At 36.5% G+C, this 26,516-nt stretch overlaps 1 protein-coding gene across 1 annotated transcript in view; it reads right to left on the reverse strand.

The window, feature by feature from the left end:
- The window catches only part of LOC140140921 (uncharacterized), a 113,423-nt gene that overhangs the window by 39,084 nt on the left and 47,823 nt on the right, over positions 1-26,516 (reverse strand). The window contains exon 13 of the mRNA XM_072162680.1: positions 21,491-21,616. Coding sequence (XP_072018781.1) covers positions 21,491-21,616 — 126 coding nt within the window. The remainder of the gene's footprint in view (positions 1-21,490; positions 21,617-26,516) is intronic.

A 26,516-nucleotide genomic window follows, 5' to 3' on the forward strand; every position in this document is an offset into this window, starting at 1 on the left:
CCCCCTTGGGAAAATGTAACGCCCCCGTCAAAAGTAATTTGACGTGTCATGTTTTCAGGCACTTAATGGGTCCCTGTTCAGCAAGTCCATCAAGTCTATAACTTACAGTCTGAAGTTACAAAATCCGTAAAAATAAACTGTTAATGTTATCGAATACGAAAAGACTTGAACCGAGACATTGACAATATTAATTTGTTTATTTGCTTATTTATTTATTTATTTATTCATGTGTTCATTTATTTATCTATTTAGTTAAGTAAACAGTTGAAAGATGATTCAACATCTTGTCCTCCCACAACAGTAAAAAGCACTGGCTTGTGACGGAACGTCTTGCAGAATTGTTTAGCAATCGTGTGATTGATTTGAATCAGCAAGTGGAATTGCACAGGTTGACATCTTCAGACAGGACAGACCTCTCATTAGACGTTTAAAAAGGGAGAGCTGAAATTAGAGGAATGGTGACTCTGCGCGTCTGTATTTTTACTTGGCTCACAAAAATAGCTACTGATTAATTATTAACGGTCTCACGCCAGTGACGCCAGTGATTTTACAGTTGTGGGAGGACAAGATGTTGATAACCTCTTAACTTTAACCTAATGGCATTTTTCTAAAATATTAACTGGGCTTCAAAAACTTCTGAGCATACTACTAATGCAGGTAGGACGTAGCCAGAATCTTGCTTTCGAGGAGCAAAGCCAAATTTTCTTCCCCATCTGTCATTTTTGTCCCATTTTAGTCATTTTAATGATACTTTACTCTTTGCCGTCCATTTTATCCCTGAAAAATTCTATGGTGGCATCCCCCCACCCGACCCCCTGGATACGCCACTGCTTTGAAGGAGAACATTGGAGTGGGGCTGTTAATTTGGTTAACCAGCATTAAGCTAGAAATTGGAAACCACTGATGTTACTGTCAATGTACTGATTTCAAATTTGCCAATTTACATGCTATAGTTTGGTCATAATTATATTACTTTTTTAAATGGTCATAATTATATCAAAAATTACAATGACCTCATTGGGTCAAAAGTGGATGCAAACTTCTACTAAAAATGCCTCAACTTCTTTACAGAAACACATATCATCCAGTCTACTATAATATTGTACAAATGTACAAAATTTACATTTAACAGACGATTTTGTATAATCTGTACTTGATTATTAATTCTTGTCTACTAGTTCCAACCTTTGTTGAGAAACAACTTCAGGTAATATATTTGACCATCATCAATACCTTAAACATCAGCTTAATGTGATAAAAATCTTTAATTATGTATTATTTATTTATCTAATTATGAGATGTCGGTCTTTTTTGGCTGTAATACTAGACTTTTAATAATAACAATGAATGAGATTCTTTAGAAATTATCTTATGTGCTATTTTTTTGGAATAATAAATCGCATTTACTACCGCATTATCGCTAGCCCAGCAAACACAAAACGTTTTAAAACGTTTTTACAGGTTATATTTTGGATTTTTGGTTTTGGTCAAAATTTGTTCATAACATTAAATGTCGGGTTATGTATGATAACACATTATAAAAATATTTTTTTAATGTTTTCCAAATGTTGTAAAATAGTGTTTGCAAACAATTTTGCCAAATACTTTGTCAACACTAAAATAACATTATGTTAGAATATTTGTAGTAAGTTATCACAGAACGTTTTTGAATGTTATGAAAACGCTATACCCTATATATACACTTTATATAACCCGACATTTAAACGTTTTCAGGCAACCTCGAAAATGTTTTGTGTTTGCAGGGAGGTTGTGGTTCAATGTTTTTGGCAAAGTTTCTTCGTGTGTTCAAATCAAGCTGCATACTCTATTCTATCACTCATAAATAATTTGTTGAACTTATTTAATTAAAATCAACTTGTGGCCTCCGTTTTATTGACTAATTTCAGCCAACGTTGAATAAAGTAATACTTCATACTAGTGTTCACTGCAAATATGTAATTCAAATTCGAACAACAAAACTAAATAAACGTGTCATAAAAGGCCACTCAAGAGAATTTCTTTTATGCTGATTTTCGGCTTCAAAATTATTTGAATCAGTGAGGGCTAAAATAAATGTACAAAATTTACATTTTACTGTGGAGAATATATCCATGCCAAATATGCTTTCAATATATGCAACGAAAACAACCTCTAGATGACATATTTAGAATGTTCTGGTCCTTTTATTGATCCTTTCCATTTGCATACAAAAATGAAAAGGTCCATTTTTATTCTTGATAAATGAGGTACGTACCTTCATGACTGGATACCGCTTGGAAAGGAAAGATAACAGTGTATTCTCTAAAATATAACGAATGTTCACAATTTACTTACAGTAGTTTCAGTAATTGTCGTTTAATTTTGTTGATGATTACGAAAAATTGCTTTCAACTTGAGGAAAGAGAACAGAGTATGCAAATCAAAATTGTAACACAATTAGAATCCTTACGAAAATATTGTAATGAACCCTAAAGTAACGACTTCTAACAACAGTTTTACATGTGTATCCCGAGCAGGATATCTCAAAAGTAAGTGGACGCATCATTTTTAGTCGAATATTAATGGATTTTAAAAATAAATGCTGTGTACGACGAGACGAGATACGCAAAATTTCTTTCTAGGATGAAAAGAACACAACTTAAGCAGCACAGCGAACTGACATTATAACAATTTGAGAGAGCAGGTGACAATCAGAAGCGGTGGGGATCGAACCATCGAGCTCAATATTTCCGGTATAGAGTTCATCCAACTCCTCCACACGGAACTATATAATGGGTTGATCATGACTGAAAGTGAATCTTCTTCACTAGTCATAGTTCTGGTACCATGAGTCTAAACGACTAAGATCAGGCCCTAAATACTTCACCCTAAAACGAAGCGAGACTCAAATAATATACACAAGCAGGTTGGTTTTCCGTTCGTGAAGGAAAAATCATCAATGCTATATTTGTATCAAGTACAAACCTAGTTTTGGTTAATATTGCCATTAATATTTAAAAGTAAATAATCACCGTGTTTAATATATGAATACATGAATACAAAAGCCACCTAAGTCCATGCGAAGTTATTTTTAGAGAAAAACCCGTGTATCATTTTAATTCCTTCAGTTAGATTTACCTGGTCAATATGGTAAGTTTACGTGCAAATGAGTGGATTAACCTGTGTTAGGTATGACGATTAGCATTTCAGGGACTTTGTGGGGTTCATTTTAAATTTTGGTTTTTGAATCATATACAAAGACAACAATGTTAGAATGAGATTACCACTAGTAAGATAATACAAAATAAAGCACACAGGTATGTATAATGTTGATAAGCATTCTGCCATGTAATATAAACCACACACTTTCCTTTATTAAACCCATTTTTTGTTCAAAAGTCATTCTCTAGCAATGAATGTGTTACAAGTGGACTTTTATACATACTGGATTTCAATCAATGTGTTACAAGACTCAAATCATGGAATTGGGTGATTCTTTCATACATGCTATTTTTCACATGCCCAATAGACACAGAGAATGAATTTGAGTTGTTCTTTCATGCATATGACAGGCCTATGTATAGCAACAATTTCCCATGCTTAACTCAATTTGGCCAAAGTATGGACTTAGGTGGCTTTTGTATTCATATATTCATATGTATATTTCGTGATGAATTCTTATAAAAATTAATATAGCTGCGGGATTTTTTTTTTTTTACTGAAGTTAAAACTTATGGGTCCACTTACTGTTGGAACACTCTTAAAATATACTCTACTCACTTTCACCACTCAAATTGAAGGTCATAATATACGATATCTTTAAATATTTTTCTTTTAACCCTAATGTTTTAACATATTGGAACCAGTCAAATATGTTGTCTCTGTACGTAAATAGTAGTTTTTGTCTAATTATTGCAATTACGATGACAAATCTCCGCGGTTAATCGAGCGAAATAGTAAGTGTGCTTTTCTTTCTTTTCATCTCAGTATTTCGGCTTAAAACATTAAACTTTCGTGACCGTCATTATTAATATTATTTTATCACTTTGTAAAAGTAACATACTGTGTTCAATTGTGATTAAATAGTACCTGAAAATGATGCTATTGGCAAAATAAACAACTGACAGAAATCGTATATTATGACTTGGAATATTTTCACATACAAGTAAGAATTTTAAATACACACTATTTTTACTTTACAAGATTGTGTGCATTGATATTACAGTTAGTGCAAATTGTTGGTGATCATTTAACGTACATTTAGTGTATTTCGTGATATAAGCATCCTCTGTTTATGGTATGCCTAAACACTCTTAGAAAAACGTTCTGTTGGTTTTACATACAGGACAGTAGTTCTAGAGAATTAAAAGAACCCCAACATGGTTCTTTTTCTGGCAATTACACGACCTTTTTCTATGTATAAATGGGCTCTTTCTCGCCTTTGCAGAACCCTTTAAAGTCCCATTCATAGATTCGCAAGTGTAAAAAAAATTTAATTGTTTATAAATTACTTAAAAGTGAAGGATAAGTCATTCAAATTGTCATTTGGTATTTTTGAAATGAACAATTTGGCAGAAATTAAAGAAAACAACAGTATTGACGAAGCCCCATTCAAATAGCTAATTTATATACTGTCAGCATATAAATTACAGATTCATGTAAATGCCTTATTTTGTCTTAAATACGTGGCTTTCGGCTGAATCACTGGCATGCTATGTTAGCACATCTATACAATGACAAAGGCACCAAAATCTGAATTTTTATACTTTTTACGATCGTGCGAATGTGCAAATAACTCAGAGAGCCTTTAATCGACTTCTAACAAAAGTTTTACATGTGTATTCGAGAGCAGGATATCTCAAAAGTAAGTGGACGCATCATTTTTAGTCGAATATTAATGGATTTTAAAAATAAATGTTTTGCATGACGAGACGAGATACGCAAAATTTCTTTCTAGGATGAAAAGAACACAGCGAACTGACATTATGACACATTGAGAGAGCAGGTGACATGACAATTAGAAGCCGTGGGGATCGAACCATCGAGCTCAATATTTCTGGTATAGAGTTCATCCAACTGCTCCACATTGAACTATATATCGGGTTGATCACGATTGAAAGGTGAAGCTTCTTCACTAGTCATAGTTCTGCTACCACATGTACCATGAGTCTCAACGGCTGAGATCGAGGCGAGACTCAAATAATATACACGAGCATCGTAGATAAAGGTTGGTTTCCGTTTGTGAAGGAAAAATCATCAATGCTATATTTTATCCAGGTCAAACATAGTTTGGTTAATATTGCCATTAATATCTAAAAGTAAATAATCACCGTGATTAACATGTGTATGTTTCGTGATGAATTCTTATAAAAATTGATATAGCTGCGGGAAATTTGATTTTTTTTTTACTGAAGTTAAAAGTTATGAGTCCACTTACTGTTGGAACACTCTTAAAATATACTCTACTCACTTTCACCACTCAAATTGAAGCCATAATATACGATATCTTTAAATATTTTTCTTTTAACCTTAATGTTTTAGCATATTTGTATAATGGAACCAGTCAAATTTGTTGTCTTTGTACGAAAACAGTTATTTTTGTCTAATTATTGCAATTGCGATGACATATCTCCGCGGTTAATCGAGCGAAATAGTAAGTGTGCTTTTCTTTCTTTTCATCTCAGTATTTCGGCTTAAAACATTAAACTTTCGTGACCGTCATTAATAATATTATTTTGTCACTTTGTAAAAGTAACATACTGTGTTCAATTGTGATTAAACAGTACCAGAAAATGATGCTGTTGGCAAAATAAACAACTGACAGAAATCGTATATTATGACTTGGAATATTTTCACATACAAGTAAGAATTTTAAATACACATTATTTTTACTTTACAAGATTGTGTGCATTGATATTACAGTTAGTGCAAATTGTTGGTGGTCATTTAACGTACATTTAGTGTATTTCGTGATATAAGCATCCTCTGTTTATGGTATGCCTAAACACTCTTAGAAAAACGTTCTGTTGGTTTTACATACAGGACAGTGGTTCTAGAGAATTAAAAGAACCCCAACATGGTTCTTTTTTTCTGGCGTTTACACGACCTTTTTCTGTGTATAAATTGGTTCTTTCTTGCCTTTGCAGAACCCTTTAAAAGCCCCATTCATAGATTCCAGAAAAAAAAAAAAAAAATAAAATTGTTTATAAATTACTTAAAAGTGAAGGATAAGTCATTCAAATTGTCATTTGGTATTTTTGAAAAGAAGAATTGGCTAAAAATAAAGAAAATAACAGTATTGACGAAGCCCCATTCCAATAATTTAACCGCTTTGCATTAGGAGCTATTTGACCATCTATACTCATGAACTAAGCACTCTAATGGTATGTTGCAATTGCCTTTGTTATTCCTATCATGTACAGGAACAATTTGAGGTAGGCTATTATTACAACATCATAGAAAAACATTTTTGTCCCATTTTGACCTTCGACCCCCCGTGGAAAGCATAATAAGGTCATAATAAAATTGGAACAAATTCTAGTGTTATTATTTGAGGTGTATCAAAGTTAGATCATTTCACCTGCCATATCATATTAATTTGTAAGCGCTCTTTTAGCAAATTCACAGTTCATTGAATTCTCGCTATTCGCAATAAGGGCGCCGCCAGCGGTTTGCGATGTAATCGTGATGTATCATGGGAAAATCGTGATGTATCATGGGAAAAGGTCGACATCCAAGTCCGCGCAATACGAATATTACCATGCTATTACATAGGAACACGTGACAATATTTTTAGTTTGTCAATATAACGGTATTACGCAAATCGATAGAGAAAAAATTAATTGTGCACATTTCAAATCACATTATTAAGTATTATTGAGTATCGATTCGCGTGTAACACCTTTATTTTGACAAACTAAAAAATATTGTCACGTGTTCCTATGTAATAGCATGGTAATATTCGTATTGCGCGGACTTGGATGTCGACCCTTTCCCATGATACATCACGATTACATCGCAAACCGCTGGCGGCGCCCTTATTGCGAATAGCGAGAATTTACAACCGTATGACAAAACAGGCGAAGTAGTAACCTTTTGCACAAGATTTGCAATTTAAGGAGAATTGGCCATTGCTCATTCTAGTGACGCTAGTATATGGACAATATTTTTTTCATTTAATGACATACCGTAAATTTTAAAAATATTGTAAGGAACACTTGAGGTTTTGACCTACATTTTTGGTCCAAAAATGTGCCTGGATAGGAAAATTTCAACAGATTAACCACATTTGCCTTGCTATAACATTAAATTGCGTTATCTGTTGACCTAGTGACGAAAAGTGTGTTTAGGGGGAAGTGTTAGCTTTCATTTGATATGGGTCCCTATTTTCGGTAAAATTACCCTTGGAAATGGGTAAGGGTTCGAGAGCTCGAGCTGCACACCCCCGTCGAAAAATAGTCATGTGGGTAGAGAGATGCAAGAAAACATACTATCCAAACGCCCTAGCGCCTCAAACCGAGGCTAATTTGTGTTACAAAGTTGACACAACTTATTACCTTCCAGAATTACTATTTCTTTCAAAATGTTAATATTTGGGCTACCAACTACAAAAATGGTAAACAGCTAATACAATAGCTGAGTCATACAGCTAAATCTATACATCTTCGAAATATTAATGCACTTCGTTTTAAGAGAACCTGGTTTTGTAATGTGTGTTTATCTTTTGTTTTACTTCTGTTTAGCTTTATTTTGCCCGCTTCAAAAGTGATTTTAAACATCATTGTCTGTTATAGTGATGTATGTAAACGATTCATGATAAATTTCTCCATTTACATTAATTGCAAGGAACACTACAAGACTCTCATCCGGTTCTGTAATTACGTCATCAACAATACTCAGGCTAACTGTAGCATTAGTCGCGGCAGGCATAAAATTTACGGGTTCGTTCTGAAAAGAAGTATAATCACTACTGCCTGTCGCTGTATAATCTGCTGTGTTCACAACTGAAACGAAATAATAATACATGTTATTTGATATTGATTATATTTCTCAATTGATCGTAACTGAAATAGGGTGAGTTAGCGCAGCGGTAGTTCCCTCGATTTGCACCACTGAGGTCCCGGGTTCAAGCCCGGCGCGGCCCAAGGATTCATGTGCACTTGGTTTATCCCGATTGCATGCTCGCTCTCGCAGGTTTTCTCTGGGATCTCCGGTTTCCTCCTGCATTCAAAAAATCGGTGATTAGTTGTTTGGTTATCAAAAACTTCCTTCACCCAATGGAATTTAGGGAGCTGCATAGATCAATGGTGGATGTTTAATCTAAGTGCGGATAGGTTTGAGCTATTCCGGGTGCACAATGTCTAGTTGATGCGATCTGAATGTGATGATTCACCATGGCAGCGAAATTACAGCGCTTTGAACACTCCGTGATATGTGGTAAGGCGCTATATAAATACCGACATTTATTTTTGTGTCAGTTCCTGCAGAACTGACACCTTTAGTACAGGTTTGACGATCACGTGACAATTCGAATCATCATATCGAAATATCACGTGGGTAAAAATATCAATATCGATATAAATACTATTAGTCAATTCAGCCCCAAACCAATTCGCCCACATGCTAATTCGAACCCTGTTTCTCCATAACCGTTGTTTTTACACCAAATCTGTATATTTAGATGCCTTGATGTCTTGCATTCGGTCACAAACCAATTCGTTGTACTTTGTGCACTTAACCCTCTATCTTTTAAACCAAATATCCTAAAGAGTCGTGTGATATGTCGAACTTTTCCTCAGGTCATAAAGAACAAAAAAAGTCGCGTTCGCGTATCTGTACGTAGCGGGGTACGTAGCCGCAGCTATTGTGGCCCTCACAACACGGGCTTCCGGTGAGCTGCCGGTCCTAGGAAATGGAATATTACTGATAAATATATAAAGATGGCAAAATCAGTAAACCAGTTTAAGTTACAAATAAAGAAAAGTCTAATAAAAAATTACATCTAATATTTAGGCATTATTTAATGACCTCACCCATCCCCACCCATCTCCACCCCAACTATCAATTTCTTCTGTGAACTGTGCCTTCTGTGGAATGTCTATATGAAATGTTATAAATATTTATATTGCTTCTTTCTTTGCATGTTCTTCTCCTCTTTCTTTTATTTGTTAGCTTTGTGTAATTGTATGTTGTAACTTAAGGCAGTGTAAGGGGGTGCTCGCTTCAGGCCTTTTGAGCATCTCCTCGTTCAAATGTTGTGTCTTTTATATATATTTTGTATGTCGATTTGTATGAAAATAAAATGATGATGTATGATGATGATGTACATCATTTCCTACAGAGACGTGAGATATGTCAAACTTTTCCCTTAGTCATAAGGAACAAAAAACAAGTCAGTGGTCGCATATCTGTAGGATCATTGGTTAATAAGATATAGTCACTTTTTTAAATTTTTAACCAAATATCTTAGAGAGTCGTGCCATATGTCAAAAAGGAACAGAAAAGTCAGTGGTCGCATATCTGTAGGATCATCGGTTAATGAGATATAGTCACTTTTTTTGTACGTTGTGCACTTAACCCCCTTGTTTTTTACTTCTGGATATCGTTTGGAGTCAAATGATTTTTCATTTTAAAGCTTATGATATATTTTCTAAACACGAAATAAAACAAAATTGACCGCCAGCCGACTTTACAGCTGTTTCGTGATGGACGGTCACATATATTCATTAACATATTAAATCGTTTATCCCTTTTGGTCAATATCAAATTGGTTTGTGCCTGACTTAGCTTGGGGCCAATGCATGAATTGGCATATGGCCAAGTCAACTGTGGACGAATTGGTTTGGGCCGAATCGACCTGCTACCAGGAAATGCCGAAAAATTACGTACTTTTACAAGGCAAAAAGCAACTTTTCTAGGCATTGTTGACATGGTGCCCCCGCTAAAGAAAGTTTCCTACTATAAAGACCTAACTTGAGATGGTTTGTACGGTTTGAAGGTGCAAAATTAACAATAAACTTAAAATAAGACGCCGTTACCGCCGGGTCATCATCAACGACTTTCACAGATGACGTCATCAGACGCAATCTCTGTCTTGATAATATCGACATGGACTAATATATAGAGCACGTAGTGTGATGGACTGGAAACTTCACGCATCGATCTGAGGACAGCTTTCAAACATAAGTCTTGATAGTAATACGCTGTTTTAATTATATCTAGTGGCAGCAGCATTTTTCTACAGTCACGTGATAATGGCACCGGCGGGAAAATACACGGGGCCGACGGTGTCCACATCTTTTTTTTTTCTTTTTTTCCCCTTTTTCCAGCTTTTTGTATTTTATCTGTACTTGGAGCTGGTGGGGGAGAGAAAGCATAAAATACATTCAGGAAAAAATACAACTCGAACCAAAGATCAAGGCTCCATTTCAAATTTAACCCCCAAAAATCACTCATTTTTGAAACAGGACGTTGTTCAAATTTGCGCCAAAACTTCACCTCTGAAATAAAATATTGGGATTTTTTCTCAGATTCCTTCAAACGGGCGAATTTTGACAATTATCTTTAGAAAATAAAGCCGCAACAAGCTCAAATAAGCGGTGGACTATTTTAACCGAATTTCACTGGTACATAAATCGTGGAGTGATTTGGTGGTGCGCCCTCTGAAAAGATTTGAAGAATAGAAGGCTGACGTTGCGCCAAAACATGTGGGCCTATTTAATGATATATGAACTACCACTCATGTTCTTGTCAGCGCTACAGTGCAAAACTTCTCTTTAACATTACATTCAAATAATAATTACATTGTAAATTGGAACTGACACCAATTTTTTTTCAGGAATAGTCAAGACTGCTGACACTGGAAAAATCTGCAGTTAACACTGCAATCAAAACACCGCATAATTGAAATCATAATATATTATGTTAATAAACATATCCCATATTCAGTCGCCTATAGTCTATATATTTTTCGAACTGAATCTTGCATTATTGTGTTCTAGGTATCACAAACGGGGATATTTGCAATCGCAGTGAATACGTCACATATCTTAGTAACTGGTTCATACTTGGTTTGCCTACCTGTTAGCAAGCCATTAACTTTGTGTTGTGATAATTTTGTTTGATCGTGGCTCGGAACACAGATAGTGTGAACCTGTTTTTGACGTCACACTACGACGGCGTATACGAAGCAACAGAAGGAGGAATCAAAATTACTTAAGTTAAAAAGCTGTGGTAAAAGCAATTATTATCCAAAAAAAGAATGTAGATAGTGTTGAGCGTGGCCGGGAGGGGGCCCTCCACCCTCTTCCCCGATATCACGGACCTGTATAGATCGTCGGTACACGACGGAACCCGGGTCGCAATCATAGATTGAATACGATACCGCTCTGTTCAAAGACACTAATCTTACAGGTGCGAGTGACACGTACATGGATTCAACTCAGCATAATGTGAAATTTGACCATCATAACTTAAGAGTTCGTCTCAAAGCCGCTGAGTAAAATCGCCTGCCTTTTGCGAATTATTTAGGGTCTTTTTTCGCTGTTTTATTTTTTTTCAAAATCCACCACTCAAAATTCTCACGGCTAACAGAGCCAAACATCAAAATAGCCTAAATCGTAAATCTCAATAAAATTCTTCATATAAACCATGTAAACAGTGCAATCTACTTGAGAGATGAAATGGTGGCGTGTTTTGTCAAAAAGCTTGTCCAACAGATAAAAAAAGTTTTAAAAGTTTTAAAAAACACTCTAAAAATTAATATTGAAATATTGCAGTCACCTGACAGTTTGAGTTGAAAATAATTGATAAGCAGTATGAGATTGTCAGGGGCTATGTAAAGTAGACTAGCAGCTAGTCAGTGGTGTAGGCAGGGGCAAGGGAGGGCACGTTCCCAGCGTGATGTCTTAGGGGGTGCCGAATCAACCAATCCGGTGCCACTTAGATTGGTTCTGCGCTCCCGAAAAGTTGTGAAAGTCAAACCTTTCTCGCGCTTCGCGCGCATTTCAACATAAATGGTCATTTGAAAGATCGTTTTAAGACCGAAATTCATAATTAGTAGTATTTATGCAAATTTTCGCGGGCAATTGCTTTAAGGAGGGAGATTTTATATCTTTGCCCCGGGCGCAACAACCACTAGCTATATCATTTCAGCTTTTGCTCAGCACCATGCACAACTTTGGTAAGGGGCACCCGATCTACCTTCGCTCCAACGCAATAATAGCACTATAATTGACGGCGTTGATTATTATAAATATTGCGTTGGTCCTGTATGGACTACTCCCTGGCACCCTGACTCAAAGTTACGCCACTGGAATAGCGGCTAAAAACAATACTTTTATTCTTATTTCTTAAACACTTCAATTCAAATAAATGTACTAATCATACAATAATACAATATAAAACGGAATTTATATAGCGCCTTAGCATAAGTATGAACAAAGCGTGTTATAATTTACACTGCATCTTAGGCTACAATAAAATGTACAACTTAATTAAAAAATAAAAACTTAGTTTGGAAATAAATTGGTTTACAGATTAGATTTAAAAGTGGCCAGACTAGGTGAAGTACGAAGTTTTACAGGTAATTGGTTCCAGAGAGCTGGCACAGAATTGCAGAAGGCATTATCCCCATATGTTGTGTGAGTTCTATTACATTCAAGCAGACTGCCATCAGCATGTGATCATAGGAACATACCATCAGAAAATGTGTGAGATTTTAGGAGATTTTGTATGTACAGTGGTGTTGTTTCATGTCTACTTTTATAAGCAAATGTGAGTAGTTTGTAGGTAAGGGAGCGATCGTTATTTATGGCAGGGGGAATGGGTAAATTTAGGGGGAACACAAAATTTTTTGTGGTCTTGAGGGGGGAACCTGAAATTTTAGTTGAACCAGGAGGGGGATTGTTAAATTTTAAATGGAGAAAATTGGGAAAACAAGGAGGAACGCGAAAATTTTGAGCGGACGCGAGGGGGGAACGCGAAATTTTTTGTCGATATTTTTGCCAAAACACCCATTCCCCCCCCCTGCCGTAAATAACGATCGGCCCCTAATACGCTCATTTACTGGAAGCCAGTGAGGCTCTTTCAGCAGAGGAGTGGTGTGTTCCATACGGTTTGCCTTGAAAACAAGTCTGACAGCTCTGTTTTGTATCTTTTGTAGTTTTTGTGTGGTTTTTACAGTTGTTCCATATAATAAAGAGTTACAATAATCAATTCGAGAAATAGCAAATGAGCGGACAGCATGTTGCAAGTATCTTTATCAATATAACAGCGAATGCGTCCTATATTACGAAGATGATAATAATTTAAAGAGCGAGAGACAGCAGATAATTGAGATGACCTAGATATGGTTGAAACAAAAAGAACGCCAAGGTTGCGTACCCACCCAGATCTACACACTATCGTTCGACACACGTCAACAGTTCGTTCATATACCGTAGAATTCCGTCTAGAAGCATATATGCCTCTAAACGAGGGTTTTTTAAACGAAAGATATGAAAGGCCAATACCCTTCTCAAAACATTGCAGTAGATTGGTCTTACAAATATACATGTTTGTACAGCCGCCTTTATCAGTAATATAGTTGTTCAAACTCCAAATAACGTTTTTGTTGAGAGTGTCTGCCTCTTGTCTCTTGTGTCAAAAAACCTCGTTTAGAGGCATATATATGCTTGTAGACGGAATTTTACGGTATATATTTTAAATTAAATGCAGAGCTAGCAACAAAGTATTCGGTTTTATCTTCATTCAGCTTAAAGGAGTATTTCGTGATCCTAGCATCCTCTTTTTATGACATTTTTCAGTACATATCCACGAAAAAAGCATATTCCCAAAATTTCAGTTGATTCCGATATTGCGTTTGCGAGTTATGCCTGATTATGTGTATTACACTGCTCCATAGACAATACGTTGTAATTTCGTTCTGGTGCACCAGAACGAAATTAGAATTTCACGATATCATTGCTAAACGAATTAATCTGCAAGAAATATTTTGTACATAAACATTATGTAGCCAGAGGTTTCAGTGATATAAAAATCTCATTTTTTTTATAGAAAAGTGGGGGGATGAGGCTGTGGATCACGAATTTTACATCCAATTCTTGATTTCAGCAATACATGATTCCAATTTGAAAAGAGCAGTTATATTTGCGTATCATCTGCGTATATGTGATAGTTTAATCTGTGTTTCTGGATAATTTTTCCAAGTGGTATGTGTAGTAGCTAAACATCCCAGGACCTACCACTGATCCCTGGTGTAGGCCAAATTCCATTGTTTTGAGTTTTAGAAAAATCACCACCTATTCCAACTTGACTATTGCGTCCTTTGAGGTAGGAGAGTATCCAGAATCGCACGGCTCTTTTTTGTTGACTATTTTGTTGAAGATCTGACTGTAGCTACCAGGACAGTCCCAGCAAACACAGAAACGTTTTAAAAACGTTTTAAATAAGTTATATTTTGGCTTTTGGTTTAGGTAAAACGTTTTAATAACATTAAAATGTCGGGTTATATAAAGGTCATGATAACGTTTTAAAACGTTTTGTATGAAAACTACACTACAACAATATTTTTAAATGTTTTCAAAAATGTTATTGTAAACTATTTTTGCAAACATTTTGCCAAATATTGTGTCAATACTTAAATAACATTATGTTAAAATATTTGAACCCAGCAAACACAGAAATGTTCTTAAAATGTTTTTTCAAAACCTTTTAATAACATTTAAATGTCGGGTTATATAAAGGTCATGAAAACGTTTTTAAAACGTTATTGAAAATATTTTGGGCAAACATTTTTCGCAAAATATTTTTTCAACCCCAAAATAACATTCTGTTTAGAATGTTTTGTATCAAGTTTTCAAGAATGTTTTTGGAATGTTATTAAAACGTTTTTATACCCTTTATATAACCCGACATTTAAACGTTTTCTGTAAAACATTTTTGTTTGCTGAGCAGTAGATTATCAAAAAACGTTTTTTAAGTTATGAAAACGTTTTATACTCTTAATTATACCCTTTATATAACCCGACATCTAAATGTTTTCTGACAACCTTTTATAACCTTTTGCGAATGATGTCGAAAACGTTTTGTGTTTGCTGGGGTGTCATCTGCGTACCTTAGATTGTTAATATGTGTCCCACCAATCTTCACTCCTGGTAAATCCTCCAGTTCTCTTAGTATCCACTCGCTGTACAAATTGAATACATCTGGCGAAAAAAGACATCCTTGCCGCACTCCTTTCTAGATTTCAACAAACTCCCCTACATCATTGCCCACTCTGATTGCTGCTGTTTGGTTCCAATAATTCTCAGGTCTTTTCCATCAATATTAATCGCACTCAAAATATTCAACAGTGCCTCATGTTTTACGGTGTCAAATGCCTTGGTGTAATCAGTAAAAAGCGCCCTCTTTGGCGACTAGTAAATACCGTTGTGACATGATGCTTACATCAACGTCAAGGGCACAGTCTTAGCTCACCAATACCGTTTGTTCTGTTCAATTTGCTCTTTTTAATCTCGAGATCTGTTTAGTTAAGAACGAAAGGGTAAAATCACAATTGTGCCACTTTTACTAGGGAATAGGGCTGTACATGTAAATCAATGATAGCTGATGTTGATGGTCAGACGATAGGAACTGGGTTATAGTATACAGTTCTGCTACCAAGCAAAGGCATGGAGGAGTAGGTCTGGTCTTGTCCAAGCATGTTCACAGATGTCTTAAGAGTGTTGAAGCTATTTCCGAGAGGATACTATTTGTAACATTCCATGGTAACCCTCAGCTTAGCATCACTGTTGTATATGCACCCACTGAGTGCTCAACATCTTCTGACAAGGAGGATTTCTATTCATCTCTATCTGACCACTTGGATGGTATGAAAAGGCACGACATCCATCTCATCCTTGGTGATTTTAATACCAGAATTGGAACAGATAGTCATCTTTCCCATCCTTGGGTGATTGGTCCACACTGCTACCATGACTCAACCAATGACAATGGTGAGCGTCTGGTCAACATCTGCCAGGAGTACAACCTCAGACCGGCCCAAATGAGATTCCCCCAACCCAGGAAACGTCTCTGGACTTGGACCCATCCAGCTGGATCAACCCATGCACAGTTAGACCACATTCTAATAAACAGCAAGTGGGTAAATTCTCTCCGCAACTGTCGAGCATACAATTCTGTAGAAGTGGACTCCGATCATCGTATTGTGAGTGTCCGTCTAGCTGCCAGTTTGCGAACAAGCAAAGGAAAACCTTGCAAGAGACCAAAATTCAATTGGAAGAAGTTGCAAGATCCTGATACAAAGAAGGAATTTCAGCTGGAACTAACAAACAGATTCCAGGTCTTGAGCATGGATGATGCCACACCCATCTCTGATAGGTACGAGACCTTTGAGACAGCAGTTCGTGAAGTTGCTGAGGAAGTTATTGGAAAGCAAAAGCCATGCGGACTGCCAAGTTGGGTAACAGATGCAACCATCAGACGTAAACCTGAAAGGGATGAGGCCAAAAAGCGGTACTCCATTTCAAAGTCTCGTCAATCTAGAGAAAGATGGAGGAACTTGAACACCAGCCTTAACAACTCTATATAAATCTGATGAGCTTGCTACACTCAATAAGCAGATGGAAGACCTGAAGCTGGCCGATGCAATGGGGAATTACACCACCACCTGGGAAAATCATACACTCGCTTTCTGGGAAGAACTCAAGGAAAGGGGTAAAAGTCAAAAGAGAGATGGATCAGCCCCAACCAGTGACCATGAACTGCTTGAGGAATGGAAGGAATATTTCAGCTCACTCCTTAACAACGACAGTGGCACAGCAGCTTCAGAACTTCCTGCACCAGCTGTTGAAGATCTTCCTATTATCACTGAGCCCCCAACCCGTGAAGAAGTAGTTGAAGCAATAGCAGCCATGAAGACCAACAAGGCAGCAGCATTGGACTGTGCTATAACTGCTGAAGCACTTCAGGGAGGAGGGGATAGCATGATTGATATGATTCTCAAATTTTGTATGGAAGTATTCTCAACGCTGACACCGCCACGTCAGTGGGTCACAAATGTCATCATGCCTCTACCAAAGAAAGGCGACCTCTCTCTCATGACAAACTACCGTGGTATTTCACTTATGTCCATTGCCGCAAAAGTGTACAACAAGATCCTTCTGAACAGAATCCGACCTCACATTGATCCTTTACTGAGAAGCAACCAGGCTGGTTTTAGATCAGGTCGAAGCTGTGCTCAGCAAATACACATTTTGAGGAGGATCATGGAAGGCTTCAAGGAGTATCAACTTCCTTTGACAGTCACTTTTGTGGACTTCAAAAAAGCCTTTGACTCCATCAACAGGTCCGTCATGTTCTCAGTGCTGCGGCATTATGGAATACCAAAGGTTGTGGTCAATGCGATCCAGGTGCTCTACAAGGACTCCAATAGTGCCGTCATGGTAGATGGAAGTATCTCAGAGCCTTTCCAAGTAACAACTGGAGTGCTTCAGGGTGATGTGTTGGCACCATTCCTGTTCATTATCCTGGTAGACTACCTCCTGAAGAAATCAACTTCTGGAATTGACGCTGGAATTGTTACCCACCCACGTCGGTCAAGCAGGTATCCTGCTAAGATGCTGAATGACCTGGATTTTGCTGATGATATTGCCCTGTTGGAATCTTCTATAGCCCGGGCCCAGTCACAGCTTACTAGGACTGCAACAGCAGCAGCAGATCTAGGCCTTGTCATCAGCGCACCTAAGACAGAATATATGACTGCAAACTGTAACGCCCAGCCAGCACTTGAAGTCTATGGTAGTACCATCAACCATGTCACAGACTTCAAGTATTTGGGTTCCAAGATGGGCTCTAGTGTTGGAGACCTAAAAAGAAGAAAAGCACTAGCCTGGGCCGCTTTCTGGAAACTGGAACGCCTTTGGAGAAGCCCATCCCTGCCAATCGGAACAAAAATCAAGCTGTTTGAGACAACTTGTGTCACTATCCTTTTGTACGGGTGCGAGTCATGGGTAATCACCAAGGACATGGAAAACAAGATCAATGCCTTTGCAACAACTTGCTACAGAGTCATGTTAAACATCAAGCGTGTGGATCGGATCCCTAATGAAACCATCTACAATCTGACCAACACCACTCCACTGGTTGCCAGAGTAAAGATTCATCAACTCAAATTTCTCGGCCATATACTGCGTCTTGAAGATGACGAGCCTGTGAAAGAATATGCCCTTTATATTCCACCACATGGAAAGAGGAAACCGGGACGGCCGCGGACACTGTACTTACAGTATGTACAGCACCTCCTGGGAGATACTGAAGGGATGCTGCAGCCAAACAAAATTGTTACGCTTGCCCAAGATCGCAACAGTTGGAGAAAGCTTGTAGTCGCCTGCTCCGCAGCCGACTGATGATGATGATGATGATGCGTCTAATGCACTCCCCCCTTCGCAGCTCGTGCATTAGACGCATCAACACCAGTGCGCGTGCATTATTTTGTCTAATTTCATTAATTTGTCAAATTTCATGAAATTGTCAAAGTTCATTAACCCATATGTGTGTAATATTTGTTTGTCTTTTAACATGTCTTGAATGACAAAAAGAACAGTATTAACCATGGTAAAATCACTGACATGCACATGTATTTCATTTTACAACAGAATGTGAAATATTTATTTATCGTTTAATTTGTCGTAAGAGGAAAACGAGAATCATTATACCTTTATCATGACAAAACATTTAAAAAGAATTTTGTATTGTTGTGTAATCGATGCATTCTTTTGATTTCTCTTGCTAAACTTGATGCTATCATTGATTTACATGTACAGCCCTCTTCCCTAGTAAATTTCGTTGTTAAGTAAGCATATCTCGAGATTAAAACAAGCAAATTGAACAGACTAAAGGGTATTTGAGAGCTAAGACTATGCCCTTGACGTCGATGTAAGCATTATGTCACAACGGTATTTTCTAATTACCACAGAGAGCGCTTTTCACTTGCACAATTTTTTTTGAGACAGGCTATACAGGTTTTGCTTCATTTATATCGCCCTCTCACATAACATTCTCAGCATGAAAATTGCGTTCCTGGTTCCACAATCCTCCACAAAGACACACTGCATATTTGGTATTTCTGGTCTGATTTTATTCCTTGCTCTCTTCATCAACACCTTCAGCAGGATCTTCACTGCATAACTCATTATGCTTATTGTCCTGTGTAACTCACATAATATAGCTCCAGGTTTCTTTGATAAAGCAATGAAGATGGACTTGCTCAGCTCTGGAGGAATTTCACCTGAGTTATAGATCTCATTCAACACCTCTGTCAACTTCACTATCCCCAACTCATCCAAATACTTAATCAGTTCCACTCCTAACTCACCAGGACCAATAATATTGCTTTGTTGTTCTTCATATTGTGAACCACAGATTGCACTTCAGATTGCAGAATTTCTGGGCCATCAATTTCCCGATTGATAGTTGGCATTTCACCTCTCTCATCATCAAATAGTTCTGAGATATATTCAGTCCATCTTATGATGATCTGGTCCCTCAATAGTATCATAAGTAAACCAAATTTTAATCAAGTTTTAAAATCCTACATTTTACAAGGAACTCTATCAGTAGGCATATCACATCAAAAATAAGCGCAGCAGAAACAGGTTATTTAATGCTTCTACATGAATGAGCTTTATTAAAGCATCAAAAATCAAAAAACGGAATTGAAATCGGTCAATGCATTGTGATGTAGTGTCAATTTAAAGATGCTCGTAAATGGAATAAAACCTGCCACAAAATGGCTGCAATGACAAAATTGGCACATTCCGAGATTTTGACGGTTTATTTGGACGCTTGCTTGAAAAAGCAGCGTTAATTTAAATATCACAGGTTAAATGCCTATCTTTCCTGACTTCGTTAAAGAAAACAAAATTAAAAAATTTATCATTGAATAATTATAATAAATTAACCAAATGTACTATTTTAGCAATTTCGGCCAATCTGCAGACAAATTAAAGCTGAAAAAATGACTATGTTCAGCTAATTAATATGCAAAATTGATGCCAGTGGAAAACCGTACACGATATCAGGGTGCGGGTTTTTTTGCACACATATGTATACGAAGTTCTTTCAATTGATAAAAAAAATACACAAAAAGTAATTAATTATATTATATTATTATGTAAATTAGGCATGAGTAATTTTGGTGTTTTTTTTTTTTTAATGAAAGTCTATTCATTCACCATAAATTTGTCAAGTATGAACCTGTTATGATGTTGAATAAAGAAACAGCAGTTAATTACTTTAAAATAATAGAAAAAATACAAAATTTGACATTTTGATGGTGTCTGGAATAGAATTTTCTTTTTTACTGTCAACATGGTATGTGTCACCATTACTCAAAGCCAAATCCGAAAAGTAAAAATAAAAATTCATTTGCAATGAGACTTAAAATTAACATTTTGTTATCTGGATTAACGTAGGAGGGCAAATGGTAAAAGGAAGCGCCGTTTCACTCTAGCGCGTATACAAAACTAGTATGGCCTTACATACATACATAAAGGTGATAAAGGTGCCTTGGACACACACAATGGCTTAAAGCTATTGTGGTTTGGAAAACTACTCCCTATGGAATATCTTTGGTAATATTATGTTTTAACTAGTGTTCCTCAAGTGTTTCATTCAATGTAGACGGAAATAATTTACATGCTAAGAAAGATTAGTATTTTAGCTAAATGGTGGTAGATCAGACTATTTCAATAGGCCTATATTTACTGATTTATGAGCGATCGTCAAAAAATCCATTAAACAGGCAGTAATTCTTGAACAAAGCAAAATTTAATTTTGTCAGATTCAATGGTAGCTTCAGAAAGGTTTCATATACCATATATTAAAATTACAAACAATTGGGATAAATGGAACATACTAAGGAAATTCATTTTTGACATTGATGTTTTCCAAAAATCAGCCGACTTTGATGCGCGCGCTTTTTAATTCACTGTTATGCTTGCATGCACAGTGTGGCAGAATTATTGCGCAGCCACTGTGACATACCTACTATCAGTCTCGTTGTTGCTATATATGCACCTACGATTGGTTCAAATAGCGCGTACGAGTATCGCGTCGACACGCACGCGCTAAAGTGTGTTATATCGTGTCATATCACACAGGTATGTTTTATAACTGGGGTAGCAAATTAAAGAAGACGTCTTCCGTAATAAAATGTATTATTTCGGATTTTTGTTTTATTGAATAATGGAAGCTTATAAAACTGAGTCGTTACTTCTTTTGCTGAGGTGTGCACACGGCATGTAAGCGGATACCAAAACCAGCCACGGGACCAGCAGGATTGAACGTCAGGGTGGACTTTACGGGGTTGGTGTACTAGGGGTAGCAACCATGAGATGGGCTGCTTACTCAACCCCAAAAATAAAAGTTTCAAACCCCTATCGTGGCTGTGATATGTTTTTCTTTCTATATGCTGATAGAATTTAGCTGCAAGTTTAAAAGTGTAACTTACCAATTACCCCTGCGTTTGTACAGTTGGGTAGACACGTTCTTGTAATAGTGATCTCAATACTGCCGTCAGCTTCCCCAACTACATATCCTTCTCCAGCAGGAACAACGATGGAAAACGGTTTGGTATCTGTTCAGGAAATACAATAATTTTTAAACTTAAAACTATATATAACAAGAAACCCATATGAAAGGAAATTCTCCAAATGGCCTGGAGCTTATTTTAATCGTGTTGCATGGCATCATGAAACACTTTTAGTGAACTTGTATTATAAGGAGATTGTTCTCCATTCCCGGGATGAAACCTTGATTTTTCTTCTAGCGTGCGTCCACTGGTAATTTATTTTCATGATAATCATTCAGGCATCACAAAGTTCTTTCTGCTGCAATAGCAATTAAAAATAACAAAGTGACTTGAGTATTGTGAAAGTTTTGTTTTCATTTTTAGTAATATGCTGGTCGACCTTCATTCTCACCAACCTCATTGCAACGATTCTGCATTCTGTTAACCAGGTTTTAATGCACTGCTGGTCCAGGTGATTCCATGCACGTTGCAGTATTTTCGGCAACCCTTGCAGTGTTGTGTTGTCATTGACGTTCTTGTTTGTAGCTTGCTTCAGATGGTCTCAGAGATGTCCAATCTGGTGACAGTTTGAAGATTCGGTAGTTAACTCCAGTCGTTCAATTCCTTCATGGAATCACCTGGACCAGCAGTACATTCGAAACCTGGTCATTCGCATTCAACATGTTCATCAACTTTTGCCGTTTTCAACATTCTTGTCATTAAGAGAAATGTGTAGATGTGAGTAGGCCCACTTGAAATCCCAATTTTAATATATATCTTCATACAGAGTTGGGTGGCGGATTTAATTTTTTACTCATCAGTGAGGACAATTTTTTTGCCCTCACCAATATGGCGGCCAAGTGGTGTCACTCAGGAATGTTTTTTGAGTAAAAAAAACGTACCTATCTTGTAAAATATATCTTCTTGTTGCCCATTAATCCAAAAATTGTATTATCATTACGTCGATATTTAAATCCATGTTCGGGACTTTTGGTTAATTTGACGAAATTCAACATGTGCTAAAAAATTGCATTGGGGTTTTTAAGCTTAATTTAATTTGTAATTTTAATCGGACTTCTTAGGCAAGAAATTGCATTAGAGTTTGGAATCTAGTCTCATAATATCTCAGTAGTATAGTATAATCAACAATTTTCAGATACAGCCTAGAAAGCAACGATATTTATCATAACGATAACAATGATATATGTTTTTGCCATGTTTAAGGGTATGAACGTTTGGACAGTATTTATTTTGGGACATTAGAGCACATCAGACATATCGAATTGCATTCTGAATACGAAGAATGCCCTTCTGATATCAAATAATTTAGATTTTTGAAATTCGCAATTTAATACACATTTTATGGCAAATGAATAAAATTGATATTTTGATATTTAACAGTACTCGAAGTAAACTTTATAAATCTGATGATTTATACTTGTGTATGTAGGTGGTATAATAAGCCGACGATCAATTGAAAATGTTGACCTTTCGTATTGAAGAAGTGGATTTTTTCCCAAAAACATCAAAAAATTACGTCTTTGGGGGAAAAATCCATATTTTCAATATGAAAGGTCAAAATTTTCAATTGATCGTCGGCTTTTCCTCCCAGCTACATAGACTTTAAGAATATATCATTAGATTTATAAAATTTACTTCGAGGACTGTTATATATCAAAATGTGAAAAATATCAAATTTTAATAATTTGTCATAAAATTTGTATTATATCGGGAATTTCCAAAAATGAAAATTATTATATATCAGAAAGACATTATTCGTATTCAGAATGTAATTCAATATGTCTGATGTGCTATCATGTCCCACAAAAAATACTGTCGAAACGCTCAAAACGCTCATTCCAGATCCCTTAATTAAAATGCAAGTTTATATTAAAAGCCAACATGACTTGAATCACCAATCTTCTCATAGTTTGATTAATCAATATAATCCACGGCATCATGGAGATCATCGATTAGATCAAAGGATGATTGGCATGCTAATTAGTATACATGTCACATTTGAAATTAAATAAGGTATTGCAATTTAGTAGTAACCAATAAATTTCCAAATTGGAAATTACTTATGTAATTAATATATGTAAAATATCCCAGAGTTTTGGGTTTTCTTTTGTTTTTTAGTAATATAATTTTTATCGCCTAAGACTTTTTCCGACTGGGTGCAGGTTTCGTCCGGGACCTATTCAAGTTTTAATAAAATTAAAAATAAATGGTGGTGGTTTCCATTGCCTTCCACCATTTCTAGATGGCCGGTGGCTCTCCATTAAAGCCATATTATAACATTTGCTGAGGAGGACGCCCTCACTGAATTTTTTAATTCATTTTTTACACGATTAAATTGTACTTTATTAAACCAATATAGCCTGCAAAAATCAAGACTCTAGGTGCTGTAGTTTTGTCAAAATCAGAGATTTTGAATAAAAGGCTGATTCAGCCCTTTATTATTACGATGGAATTGTTAGTCGAACGCATACACGATGTTCATAACACACAGTATGTACGGCGTGCGCGACGGTGATGTACACAACAAAGGGTCGTACCACAACATGACCGAAGGAGTGGTACGTATTGGCGACATGTGCGCTGGTAGTAAATTCCAATTTTCTTTGCTTTGCCGTACTTGTTCGGCTCAAAAATAAAAAAGGATATATCTGACAGTAAAAGCTAACATTTTATGACAAAGAAATGCTAATCTATTTTTTTTGAAAATGTTATAATATTGCTTTAAGCTCATACGCCCTTAAAAATGGGTCATATTTTTCGTTCCATCAGGATGTCCAGCCACCTTCCTCACCAGTCCCCTAGTTGAGAGCTGACAGGGTTGACGGTTGTCGCCACCCACCCAACTCTGGGAACAGGTAGTACTGGATACCAGAATACCAGTGGCAAGCTCCCTGACTTCAGGCAAGGGGGTGACACTAACTTCACGGTTGTTCTATTATCAACGCAAACCTATGAAAAATCCCGCTGGTTTGCTAGTTAGAAAATGAGGCCAGTTATCGATCGGTTATGAATAATTAATTTCGATCCCTTTTAGGGTTGTCAAATAACGACGCCGTTAGTTTTGCGAACTCTGCCTGTTCAATGCGAGTAGCAAGCTTGAAAGTGCGCCAGCTAGCAGAGCAGGGAGCAATCCGCTGATGGCGCACTAGTATTTCCCATCAAGCACCAGTGATTTGTTTTTTACAGAAAGTCTACTAATTTGATAATGGAATAACCTTTCGCAATAGTAATGTCGAAATTAGGAATTGGTGTCAATAATACGACGGTAGTGTATCACTTGAATTTGATACGATATTCAGCTAGCGACAAAGCGATAAAAAACCTTGACCACTGACCTGACCTGAAGCACGTGAGGCGCCATATTTGTTTCGCTTTTGACTTTTATTTCCTCGTGTGATAATAAATATCATTCAAACTATAGTTGTCGGCCGTGAACGTAGTTAATTACTGGCCTAAGAAGTTTGTTTTTAAAAACAAGTAAATAATCATCACTCACCGTTCTATTTGATCTTGTGGATTTCCCAACACGTAATAAATTGAAACGCCACTACCGGATTGCTCTCAGGTAGTAAAGCGGGCGCACTTTCAACCTTCGAAGCTTGCTATTCACTACCGGTAGTAATATTAATTAAGTGATGTCACTGATGTGCAGCGTTTCTGGAATAGCACTTGCATCGTCCAATGTATAATTTGAATGTAGCTTGCTGTATTTAATATGTGCATGCATATTACAGGAGTTTAGGCCCATCGAAAAAAACAATTGAATAATTTAGGAGATTATTAGGGGCTGTGAATAATTATGAGTCCTGGGGAGGGTAAAATTGGGGTGAGAGGGGTGCGATTTTGGCCTTTAAACGCTTTAAAAGGCTTAGGATAACCAAAGTACTTGGATTATTTTTTCGACGGAGATGTGCGGTCGAGCATTTTGAACCCATAACCATTTCTAAGGGTCACGATTTTACCGAAAATAGGTAGGCCCCCTACCCATATCTAAGGATTGCCAGGAAAGTAAGGACCCATATCTAAGGATTTGAGCTTGAAAATAGTAAAAGCAACATGTTTTCCGGCATGTTTTTCACACATAGCACGGAAAATCTAAAAGGGAGACCCATGTCTAAAGATTTTTCGTGGAAAACCTTGTACGTGAGTACCCCCCCTGGGGGGAGGGGGGGGGGGGTAATAGTAAAGGTCCGGAAACGCTTATGATATGGAAATTTATTTTGAACAAAAATTCTTTAATCACTATTGACGGTTTCGCCTACCATGGTCAATAATGAGTAAAATATCGGTTTAGTTTAAAAAAGAAAAGTTTTTTTACTGTAGGCCTACATCTACAAATCTGATGTATTTAATCATTATTTGGGATCCCAATAATTTGAATGTCCAACAGGGGGTGGTCACAATATTTTTGGCAGGCTGAGAGGGGAAAGCGATTTATTTATTTATTTATTTATTTATTTATTTATTTATTTATTTATTTATTTATTTATTTATTTATTTATTTATTTATTATAATTATTAAGGCTTGTTCAAGTAACCCACCTCTAACATTTCACGCACTCACTTGCACCGGCTCAACAAATCAATCAATCAGTTAATTAATCAATCAATTCACAAACAATGAATATGAATAAATTATATGATATTCAATTTCGATCAATAGACATATCATATCAAACCATCAAACAATGAATAAATGAACTGATCGACCAAGAGCCCACTTTTTTCTAAAGAGTGTGAGTGAGTGATTAAACAAAATAAATACATGCATAATTATTTACATAAATAAACAAATAAACAAATAAATAAATAAATAAAAAAATAAATAAATAAATAAGAAAAATTTGAACAAATGGTATCGTAGCATTGCATTCACAAAAACAAACATTGCTGACAGGAGGACGTGAACCAACAATCTTTGCATCACCAGTCTGATGCTCTACCA

This window comes from Amphiura filiformis, chromosome 19, assembly GCF_039555335.1.
Source record: "Amphiura filiformis chromosome 19, Afil_fr2py, whole genome shotgun sequence".
NCBI classification, from domain to species: Eukaryota; Metazoa; Echinodermata; class Ophiuroidea; order Amphilepidida; family Amphiuridae; genus Amphiura; species Amphiura filiformis.